Source organism: Cydia splendana, chromosome 7 (genome assembly GCF_910591565.1).
Source record: "Cydia splendana chromosome 7, ilCydSple1.2, whole genome shotgun sequence".
Classification (NCBI taxonomy): Eukaryota; Metazoa; Arthropoda; class Insecta; order Lepidoptera; family Tortricidae; genus Cydia; species Cydia splendana.
The window spans coordinates 12,995,548-13,007,723 of record NC_085966.1 but is presented as its reverse complement, the minus strand read 5'-3'; the positions used below and the strand labels follow the sequence as shown (position 1 = coordinate 13,007,723).

Sequence of the window (12,176 nt, the reverse complement as noted above, 5' to 3'; positions counted from 1 at the left end):
ACGTGATTTTAATGTTGTTCATTATATTAATGGTGTTAATTTTCGTTAACTAAAGTTTTTTTATTGCGATTTCATAAGTTTGTTTCATTACCCTCCACTGATAAAATTACCATCCATGCCCATTTCATTACCAGCGCGTAGTTCATTACCATCAGTCTTATTAAATGAAAAGGAATAAGGTTACGAAGGTGCCTTTAGCATAAAAGTGTCAATAAATGAATCCACAATGCATGAAAACCCAAAAATTTACCATTTAAAAGAAAATTTACAAATCGAGAGAACATCACCGATTTGCACGAAATGAGAGAACGACCCTTTTTTGGATTTAATTTGACTGGCCTAACAGTGATTTGCCGTCGAAATCTATCACCACCAAACTGAATAACTTTCAGTTAAGTAAATTGAATGCCAACATCTTCAGATTTTCAAAGTAGTTTTGTAGGCATTATGTTACGATAGGTCATCATATATACATAGGCGAAAGTATTATGTCAAAAATTATAGCAAAAATATAATTCAAATATTTTTTTCATGAGAGTAATAGCGCCCTCTTGACAATGATCATCTGGTCAGGCTTTACCTATTCATGAATTATTCTCTCAGCACCTTGGAAGCATTTCACTTGAGTTGAATTTATATAAAAGTTACATTTTGAGGACGCTGAATGTGCGTCTCCTAGGTCAATGAGGTCTGGGTCGCCGACGTTAAAAACGCAAATGTAAATACTTATAAACGTGCGCAACCTACTGTTTATATTTAATAAATGTTGTTAAACCGATAAGTTATCTAAATTAGTTCATTAAAAACATAAAAATATTAACTATCTTTGATAGTAGGTACCTATATAAGTGAAGTCAACTTTAGCGAGTTAATAACCTACTCCCCGATCTGTTTGCCTACCTGCTTACCTACCTATACATACTTGCTTCTTGCTTATTATTATATTTTTTTGCAATTTTGGTAACTTTGCTAATATCGGCTAATGATCGATCTCTTCAACCTTATGTTAAACTTGTTAAAGCAGCAGTGGTGACTTGCCTATAATAAGCGCCAAGTTGGGTAGGGTAAGGTAGTCTAAGTACATAAGAGCTTTGAACAACGTCAGTTACCTACTTACCTTGTAGAACGTAGGTATATAACTACGAGTAAAGACTGTAGAGTAGAGTGTAGATACACGATAAATTCTGGCCATGCATGATATGGTATTTTTTTAATGAAAGTGTATTTTCAAGCAGCCCTTTTTAATTTGTTGATATCAAATACCTTCATACTTAATAAAAATAAAAACTTTTTTATCACCATCAAAATAAATATCAAGTTCAAAATAACGAGCGCATGTTATTTGCCTTCGAACGTTACCGTTTGGCGAGGCTTGTTGTAAAATGTTTAGCAAAAGTATTCAAAATAAACTTAGTTACCTTCTCATCGTCGTTCCTCGGGCCGTTGATCCTCATATCGATCATCTCCTTGATCTCATGGGTGATGGCATCTTCGAGCTCGACGCAGCGCCGCCCGAACCCAAAATCGCGCATGTAGCGCAGGGAGAACCTCCGCTGAGTATGCCAGAAGTAACCGTCTGTGGAGAATATGCCTGCAATCAAACATACAAGGATTCTAGTACCTCTACTGCAGAGTTCTGTCAAAGCGGGGACACTCCTCCTTTCGGGCTTTCTCGGCTCGCTCCGTTCGGCTCAGCATTGCTCCGAGCACAGAATAAATAATAGTACTAGGTACAGAAGACTCGCTCTCTAACAAAACGCGTCTGTTACAATCAGGACAGGTATGGCCGCTAGGTGGCGACAGCGCCACGCGCGGCTTATGGCTAGCCACCAAAATTGGTGTGGAACGGATGTACTTTTAGCTACCTATAGCAAAGCGACGAAATCGCGGAGTGAGCCACGCCTGCTCCGAGCAATTAAGTATTAGGGTTGGCACAACTTGACGTCCCTTTGCGTGCACGACCACAGATAAGATAATGATTTGAATTTGGGTTCGTCTTTGACGTCTCGAAAAACGTGTCTCGTTTTAATTTTAAACTAATTAACACAAAAGTTATGGCCAGAAAACCAGTATTTTAGCTTAAAATTGTTCAACTTTGATGCCAAATATCTCGAAGAGAATGAACTTTGAACTAAATATGGGATACTATATTGCTTAAAACCGTTGCTGTTAATATGATAAGCTACAAAAAAAAATAGAAAACGAAGGGATTCAGATCGAAGGTCATTGGCGTGGGGAGCCCCTTAACAAGTTACACACCTAAACCTTCCGCAAGAATCACTTTATTGATAGGTTAAAATCATATGAAAATTCGTTTAGTAGTTTTTGAGTTATGGAGTTGTTTTATAAGATGTTGGGTAATTTTTGACGTTTTCCCCTGGAATTTGCAGATGCTAGGTTGTGCGACAGTCGTGCACGTAGCGAATAAGGAGTTGACTTGAGTTGAGGTGATTGAAAATCAGGATAAACGCGTAAAGATTAACGCTGATGGCGCTGCAATCGTTAAAAATATGTCTTTCGATATGCCAAACCCGAAGAAACGTTATGACACAGACTACAGTTTTTTCTTTGGTGGAACTAGGAACCATTATAATCTGTTAATTTTTAACCTTAGGCCCCATTCGCACGACAGCTTAAAAAGCGTTGCGTTAAAACCCGACGTTGGCGCTTTTTTACCGTTTCCAATATTTGTGTTCATATGAACGCTTAAAAATCACTTGCGAGTCGTACTGCCACGTACGCATCTCAGCAAAGCCATACTTTATTTGCTATTACGACGTATTATTTGAATATAGCTTGAATATTTCAGGAATTTGTAAGCAAAAGTTGACATTTTTAAGGTGAAACTAATAATAATCTTGACGATTGACACCAAAAATTGACACTTGACAGCCAACTGACAGCAGCGCCGGCGCTTTTTTAACGCTTGTGAGAACAGATACACGGAGTTCCGTATGCTCTATTCAATTTGACGCCAACGCTCAACGCCGAAAATCGAACAGTGCTCGATAAAAAAGCGCCGCGCTTAAAAACCGCCTTCGTGTGAATACATACATGGTTATCCATTTGCGTCATTCAAACGCTTTTTTAACGCGCGTTGAAAAAGCTGCCGTGCGAACGGGGCCTTATTATTTAGGTAGACTATGGAGTTGACTGAAAGCTGGCCGCTCTCAAACTGTAAGATCTCAACTACTGCAACTAACTGTCCGTGATGAGGACTTTATAAATTACTTAAAAGCCCATTTCTTCGTGAACTAAATATGTAACGTAAGCGTAAGGTACTTAGTTGGATCTTTAGAATAAGTATCCACTACCATGGACTAATCACTGTTTGTATAAGAATCAGGCAATCTGTGTAAGAATCCACTTATAATGCTAGCTCAGATCATATGATCAGAGTTAGCATCGAAATTCGCGCGGGACAAAAAATGCCCAATACCTATCTTGTGCTTGTGACCAATACGTGAAACGTTACGAATGTCGAGATACTAACCCAGCTGTTTCCAGAAAGCCCGCAGCCTCCCAAGAATGATGTCCAGACGCCCATCGAACTCCTCTCTGTTGAGGACTTCTTTGACCAGGGCTGGGCCGTTGGCGATCACCGCCTGGAAAGGCCCCAGGTAACAGCCGACCAGCCGCGTCTTGTACCGGCGGCCAAGCTTGATGAAGGCTCCTGCTAAGTTGTTCGGAGATATGGCGTAGATCAGGAAATACGCTCCATACACTGGGAGGCTTGGCGGGCCTGTGGTAGATGCAGATAAAAATGATAAGATAATATAAGAGGTTCATAACATAACAATCGAATTTATAAAGAGGACAGTTTTTTATTGACTTTTTCCCTTGGTTGACTTTTTTTCAATCCATCAGTACAAATCGAAAAGTTTATCTGATATTAGCTTAAATATATTTAATACACTTTCTTCTATATTATAGAGGATTTCTTCCCTAGGTGTACCCAAGTACCTATTCTACTTTCTGTGTCTTTATTCTCCTATTACATATTCACGTTTTATTTACGATTGTATTTAATCCTACATCACTGTTCAACTTTTAAGGTTTTTTAAATATTTTTTCTCAAAAATGGACGGCAAAGTCGACTTTGCCGTTTAAAAAATAGGTTGCGAAGCGCGTAGTTTATGGTCAGTCAAAAATTAAAAAGTTAAAAACATTGCAGTCTCGATTTTGGGACTGCAATGTTGCATACAAATTCCATTATTTGTCGAGTTCCAAACTTTTTAAAAGTTGAAATGGCCATATCAAATGAAGGCACAGGCCCATTAAACAGCCAAACAGATGATTAGTACCGCGACTATTTAGCTGTCTCAAATAGGTTGGCGTATTTTCGGCAGAAAAATACAGTTCTATTTTTTTTATTAAAAAAATAAAAAGGCGGCAAAGCTAATTTTTTCAATTGTTTCTACTTTTTTCTGTGAAAATATATACGTAAGAACGTTGCTTTTGTAAAATATTTCTATGATATTTATATTTGTTGCACCATTTTTGAGAAAAGCACTATATATGACTCGGCTGGAAGGCTACTTGCTGGCTTCGGATTCAATTAAACGGACTCCCAAGGTCGTCCGTTTAAAACGAATCCTCAGCCTGCAAGTAGCTACTTCCGAGCCTCGACAATAATGTACTATTTACGTTTTATTACGAGAACACCTTTTAGGTAGTATTATTCACTTGTTTGTTTTTTTAGCGATACGTAAAACCATAATGTAACGCATTTTGTTTTTATTAAATAACACGTTGTATAAAACTAGTTTGAATTTAAATATCGTTACAAAATAATACGGTCAACAATTGAATGAGTTTCCTGTGTGGGGGCAGATGTCAACAAACAGTAAATTTTATCCCACCAAAAACATTTCATGTAAAGTGTTGCCAAGACTAGGCAACCATTCCCAAAATTACGTTACGATTGGTTTACTTTAGGAGGAGGAAAATGTTTCTTCGCCTAAGCTTCAGTTGTCCTTTTCGCACTAATTTTAGTAGCCATCCCCGTCAGCGTGACAGAGATATTTACCTAAAATTCTCAAATCTGAGAAGGGGCTCAGCTAATATATCCTCTTAAGCTATATTTTGGTGGTGATTGACTATTTTTGGGTGACTCTGGACACTCTGGTGTATCTGGTGATCAGTTAAATACCAGCCAAATAAAAATACTGCAGGCTCTCTATTGGGATGTAAATCGTATTACATGCAATATTTTGGGAAAGGTTAATTATGCCTAACGTTACATTTGACTAAATAATTTAAGGGCGCTCGCGTTTAAACTTGAATTGAATGAAGAGAAGATGGTAGCGGTAGAGCCTAGAATGCAGATTGTGAAGCCCATTAAACTACCTACATAAAGTGTTCTTAGATTATCTTACCGGGTGGAAAATTATCAGGCTTCTTAAACGCGCTTTTGTACATATAAAACAGAACGAGCGGGAATAGCACAGCGGCCACGATTTCCGCGAACATCTTGAGGCGCGCGCGGTGCGACTTTGAGTCTGCTCGACTGATTACTTGTGAACTATCTCGCATTTATCAAAATTATCTGTATCAAGTCGTTACCGTAAAATGGGGTGAGTAGGGTCAAAACTGAAATTCAAACCTCGATAACATTTTATTTTTACATATGAAAACTGAATGGTGTATATAATAAGTGTTCCGGACGTTTGTATTTTAGTTTTTATTTTATTTTGGGTAGTTCCATTTCATAACTTTGACGATAAAGAGGAAACCCCACCTCACCACGTAGTGCCTCGTATTTGGGGTGAGAGGGGTTTTCATACAAAGGTGATTTTGGAAGATTGTTGGATCGTTTTTTTAGTGTTCCGTACTAAACTTTGTTCACGGAACATTTATGGGATCACTTCGGTCTTGAAAATCAGTTAAATGCGTTTTTCTCAGATACCGTTTGACGTAGATACCTAAAATTTGGAACAGTTATAGCAATTATCACCACTCATATTATAAATAAGTCAAAACTGCTTATTTCTTATTTAAGGGGCAAATTTAGGGGGTTGAGAGGGGTAGGATAAATTCTTTTTTATTTGTAAGAATCGTGTGGGGTACCATTAGAAAGCTTGCAAAAAATTGAGTCGATGGACTGATTTTGACTTCATTTTAGAGTGCAATAGTTTCCATAAAAAATGCATTTAAAGTTGCAAGTTTTTATACAAAAATTTTCACCTCTGTCCTGGCGATTTTCGCGAAAACTATAGCTAACAGGCAGCTGACCAGGGGGCCTAGCCAAAACGCATTTCGAAAAAAGATATCGCTAACGAATCGATAAAAAATGTATGGGAATGACAGGTACCGTAGATGAGTCTGTCGAAAAATATTAACGAATACAAAATGTTAGCCAAGTTGCAATGTTGTAACGAAACGCAAAACTTTCGTTACCGGGATTCGACATCTGTCATACATTGTCTAGCCAAGTGACACTTTTGACAAGCGTTATCGCCTCCTAGGTGTCGATACGTAGCGCGAGCTATCCCCTTGCAGATAACTTACCGAAGCACAAGAAAATACCGAATAATAGTGTTTGTAAATTAGAATTTGTAATAAAAAGCATACTTCAACATTATTGTGGGCGGCGAACAACGCGGAAGTGTCGCTTAGACGCAGGCGTCGTCTGAAAAATCGCCTCTATTGAAACTTGAAACTGCTTAGGAAAGGACTGCCCTTAGCTGGTGATCTTATCATGTATGCTACGATCAAAGGATTGTGGGCCGTACGCAGCATTTCACCCAAAGGATCCAATGTGACCGAGGCGCTGAATATCTACCTATCTATAGTGACAGTGTCATGGAAAAATGGATTATGCACCCACAAATGCAACACGAAACAATGTCCCTACAAAGGTAAGAGTGAGTCAATAACTTATCCCTACTATACCTACTAATAAGTATATAAAATATGTTATTAATGCTAAAATAACTAATGTGTTCCTGTTACGTCATCAAATATAAACCGATGAACGGTGTAGATTAAATTTGGTACCCATATGCGCAATGGCAAGCACTTGTTTTTCAATAGGAAAGTGAATTGAATGTGTAAAGGCAAAGGTATATAGGTAAAGGCTTTACAAATATAGATAAAGACTCGGGAACAAAAGTTCTTCACACAAATAAATGCCCTTCCCGGGAAGCAAAACCATCACCTTCATAGGCAAGGTCACTATTGTCACTAACAACTAGCAATATTGTAGTGTCATCCCATTTTCTTAAATTGATTTGAAAGGGATGAGACTACAGTGTTGCTACTTTTTAATTTCTACAATTTCTAGTCAGACTCTACAGTAAGCTCAAGAAGACTTGTGTTGTGGGTACTTAGGGTGCTTAGATAACTATATATAGATGGTGAAACCAATTTGTCAGTCAGTAAGAACCAGGAAAACTATACTCATACTTATCTTTTGGGTGCTAGTACTGGTATATGACAAAGCTAGTATGATTCTCTCTGTCTTTGTTTGAAATGAGACAGTCCTTTGACAAACTATACTTAAATACATAGACAACACCCATGACTCAGGTACAAAATATCTGTGCTCATTACACAAACAAATTTCCTTACCGGGGATTCAAACTCAGGATTATCAGCTTAACCGGCAGGGTCACTAGTCACTACCAACTAGGCCAGACGGGCTGTTGTCATACATATACATTATCAACCATATTAATGAAACTTTTTCATATTATGAAACATTGTATATGACTTCTTTTGGCAGGCGCAGATACAGTCAGCTGCAGAGAAAAGGTCCCACCCCTGCATACAAACTTCTATGTAGTGGTGGTACCTTTTCTCTGCAGCTGACTGTACCTACACACTATATAAAAACTAGGCGGGCCCGCGGCTCCGCTCGCGTAAATGAAATAAAGAGTTTGTCTTATGTTTCGTTAATTACCGACATTATTATGTACCTATTCAACCCTGCCAGTGTTCATAACTCTGTGATAGGGACTTCTTATTTGTAACCGTTATTTGGATAAATTAATTCGCAAATTTCTCAATAAACGATGTCATTTGATAAGATAAAATGATGGCAAGATTGTATTTTTAAAATTATTATTTATTTTTATAAGCCCAGTCCAGTCAGCAAAAATGTTCATTAGATTAATTTCCGCCTTAAGACGAATTCGGACGACCACCGCCCATATATCGCCTTTTCATACAAACATAGGTAGTCCCCATTTTCCTTTCTGGACATAACAATACTTACTACGGTGACGCAACGATCCAAAAAGAGTCCTGGGCTCCGATACCAGATCACGCCATGTTTCTCGGTCTTGCGATAGCTCTCGCCAGTCGCTATGGCCGAGGTTGAGCAGGTCTTGAGCAACGACGTCGTTTCTGCGGTACCTAGGACGTCCAATCGGGTGTCTCCCGTTTCGTTGTCCCAAGTACGCTCTCTTCACGGCAAGATCCTCTCCCATTCTCTCTGTGTCCGAGCCACTGAAGCTAAGCCGCTTTGGTCTCTCCAATACCCAAATATATCGGAACACATCCTTATTTCTATGGCAACAAAGTTATATTACGATATATTTGGCTACTTTAGCCTGATCTATTTCATACTGACTTTACATTGGCTTCATGAATGTGTAGTTGCCATTAGATATACATCGTAGCCACCAAGGTCGCTCAAAAATATCTGAACATGCACTTTAAAGTTACATTATAATTTACATTGTTCAGACTTCAGATATTTGTGAATACCTCATCCACTCCGATATATCTGTGGCCTATTTTATAAAGCTACAAGTTACAATTTACAAGCGGAAGTCTCTTTCTAACCCTATGTGTTAGAACGAGACTTCCGCTTGTAAATTGTAACTTGTAGCTTTATAAAATAGGCCACTGATGGTGACTTTCAGCAAGAAGAAAAATCTTACCTGGTCGAGTCGTATCGTATTACGCGAGAAAACAGTTTCCAAATTGATTAAGTATACCTATCTCTAAAGTCATCCCTTGAACTGATGGACTTCATATTAACGTATCCACTTTGTATTTCTGGCCTATCTCGGCAGCCCGTTCCCCGGACGAATGGCAATGTTTGCCGAAGTCGAATTTCTTTTTGACTTGATTGACTGTGAATTCAAATTGACTCCGAATAATATAACTCAAAATAAATTTAAAACAACAAAATACAAATTATTAATAATATGATAATATTAATTTGATTGATGTCATATTTGGCATAAGTCACTCGTATGGGCGTACACTAAGGTTGAGGTTGACATCACTTTTTATATTACTTCGTATAAAAACACGTAGGAATAACTGTATACCGACATGACAAACATAATTTAGATTACTTTACACCGAAACGAAACGAACCGAGAGTTGCCGAGAAATAGCCGATGTTCATACAATAAAGATTGTTATGAAAATTTCTTTTCCTTTTTGTAAATTAAATACGCGTCGAAAGCGGTAGTTTTTACGTTCTAGTTCTATTGCCATATTTAGATAATTGATTTGAACAGTTTTTTCTTATCATACGTGCGTCGTATTCGAGAAACGTGTCAAAAACTTTTTTAGAAATTTGTAAGGCGCCATCTCGCTTCTTCCCTCGTTTTTTATCCCGTACTGGTTTTTCAATTTTATATATATGATAATCATAACATGTACTTACACAAAACATTTGGTTTTTTTTTGTCATATGACTGGTAGAGAATAAGTATTATAACCAAATGTTACAGAGTTTGTTGAAAAACTAAGCATTCATTTTGTTTCAGGTGACTTGGATATTCATTGCAGCCTTGGCATATGAACCAATACTTTATGGTGCTCCAAAGTCAGGGTCAAGGGAAGAAACTATGTCACATGTACAACCACAAAAATATATTGAGTGTTGTTTTACTATTTTAATACACTGTACATAATATATGTACAAACAAGAAAAGAATGCTTGGCTACTGATTTCATGCTGCTGGCAAAAAGTACCTGCTGCATCTTTCATTAATAGATTTTCAATAAAATAAATTAACTTTTTAACCCAATCATTGTGTCATTTATTTATGGTGGTTACCACCTTAACTTTTGGTATGCTTAGGAGCAGATCTGCTCCCATGTACTTACCTATATTCAACTTTAAAAAATGCATTAATTTTTAAAAGTTGTCTTTGTAAAACGACCGGTCTGGCCTAGTGAGTAGTGACCCTGCCTGCTAAGCCGATGGTCCTGGGTTCGAATCCCAGTAAGGGCATTTATTTGTGTGATGAACACTAATATTTGTTCCTGAGTTATGGGTGTTTTCTATGTATATAAGTTTGTATTTGTCTATATAAGTATGTGTATCGTCGCCTAGCACCCATAGTACAAGCTTTGGTTAGTTTGGGGCTAGGTTGATCTGTGTAAGATGTCCCCAATATTTATTTATTTATTTATTTTATTTTATTCAATTATGATTGATATATAAATTACAAATTTTTGACAGGAGCATACAAAAGGTTAAATATGAACAGCCAGTAGCTTAGCGGGTGAGATTACCTTCCCAAATTTCCATTGACTATAAATAATAAAGATGTGTTTAATTCATTTTTAACGCCTCACTCACTTAGGTATTTCTATTACTGAGTAAACAAAAATCAAAGACAGGTAGGTAATAAAAAAATAATATTAAGTAACAATATGATTTATTAGTTTTGGTTTCACAGGCAGCTTTTATCTTATCTAATGCATCTTCTTAGTCGGCATCTTCATTGCTGAAGGTCGTGTCTAGTTTGAAGAGTTTCCTGCGCGATGTACCATGCTTTTCCAAGTGTTCCTGTCCTCGGCGATCTTAATAGATAAATCTAATGCATAACATCTATGTATTCAATGTCCGCTTGACTTTTGTTAATTTCGAAAATGTTTGAAGTCTATGAAGTAAATGAATTCACTGAGGTTACACTGATTCGGGCAAACCTGTCCACAATTTCACTTCACGGTTTGAATCAATACTAACGCTTAAAGTATTGTCTCTTCTGGTCAAGTAAGCCAGCAGTGCACGTCCTTAGCACTGGTAACTGCCATGAAGGCGTCATTGCAGCGGCAGCTCTGACTGTACGTGCCAACTTGGCGAGGACTTCTCAGCGTGGAAGAAGAGCCCGCGGAGCCGCTCTTGCCCGCTCTGGCTGCGTCGCCGCCTTGGTTGGGGCTGCGGGGACGACGGCTGTCTGAAATTGTTAAACTTTAGGTCAAAATTATATGCAATTAACAACGCACTCTTCAAATATTACACTATATAGAGTTATTTTATCACGGAATTGTGATAAACTAAGTTAAACAAATACCAACATATTTAATTTGCTTACCGATAAAACAATTATTTTCTCCAAAATTAGATTCGCTGTTCACTTGACACTCTTGACAGCTGACAGATGATGTTTCTTGACGGTTTTGAACGAGAACCACAGACAAAAATTAATTTTTACCGACTTGGCGCATAGAATGAGCGAAAACTAAAAAGATTGCCTCTTGGCTAGGTTATTATAAACATTATCGACCAGTCGCTCGCGAACGTAGAGATCGAATCGATAAGGAGCGAATGTAATTTGGCTACGGGCCCAGTCTATGCCCAACTTAAACAAGCATGGAGACGGCGGGAGATCTCTAGATTATTATATTGCAATAAGTTTAAATTTCGAACGGGCTTTCCAACCAATGGACAGCTCAATGTGCTCAGTAAGAATCATATTTATTGTTGCAGATTATCTGAAAATTTTAAATTAAGAATTCCGTTCTTCACTGTCGCTGTGTTTTTTTTTCAAATAGGACACATAGAGTTAGTAAGGCGTATAGAGATAATAAAGTCATTTAATATTTATTAACAGCTATGGCCTCATCTATAGATGTTATTGAGAGTATCTGATTCGTCGAAACAATATACACAAGATTCCTATTCATTAAGTACCATTTTATGTATTAATTGTATAGAATTAATATGTATTAATTGCATATAGAGTCTGGCTAGCCAAAAATTGTTGACAGATATTTCGTTGTTGTATCACCAATTGTCTATGATTTTTAAAAAAAGCTAAAATTCAGTTGTCAATTTATGTCATTCATTCAAATTGTTTGCGGTTTATAAGGGGTTTATTTTAAATTATTAATAATGTCTATACTGAGTGAGGTTCGCAAACTATTATTTAAGCTCGTAAATAATTACGACAATGTGCGAAGTCGATGTGTAGCGTTTT

At 37.4% G+C, this 12,176-nt stretch overlaps 1 protein-coding gene and 1 long non-coding RNA gene across 2 annotated transcripts in view; both read right to left on the bottom strand.

Moving 5' to 3' along the window:
* The window catches only part of LOC134792165 (probable cytochrome P450 304a1), a 28,726-nt gene extending 23,213 nt beyond the window's left edge, over positions 1–5,513 (bottom strand). Inside the window, exons 1-3 of the mRNA XM_063763399.1 lie at positions 5,379–5,513; positions 3,494–3,742; positions 1,419–1,591 (exon numbers count right to left, since the gene is read on the bottom strand). Of these exons, the coding sequence (XP_063619469.1) occupies positions 1,419–1,591; positions 3,494–3,742; positions 5,379–5,472 (516 nt within the window). The 5' untranslated portion in view covers positions 5,473–5,513. The remainder of the gene's footprint in view (positions 1–1,418; positions 1,592–3,493; positions 3,743–5,378) is intronic.
* A 5,101-nt stretch (positions 5,514–10,614) lies between these two features.
* Positions 10,615–11,481, bottom strand: LOC134792182 (uncharacterized). The gene is made up of 3 exons (XR_010144398.1): positions 11,292–11,481; positions 10,803–11,153; positions 10,615–10,680 (listed from the first exon to the last, which is right to left on the bottom strand). It is a non-coding gene; the product is annotated as an uncharacterized LOC134792182 (long non-coding RNA).
* Between the last annotated feature and the right edge of the window lie 695 nt (positions 11,482–12,176).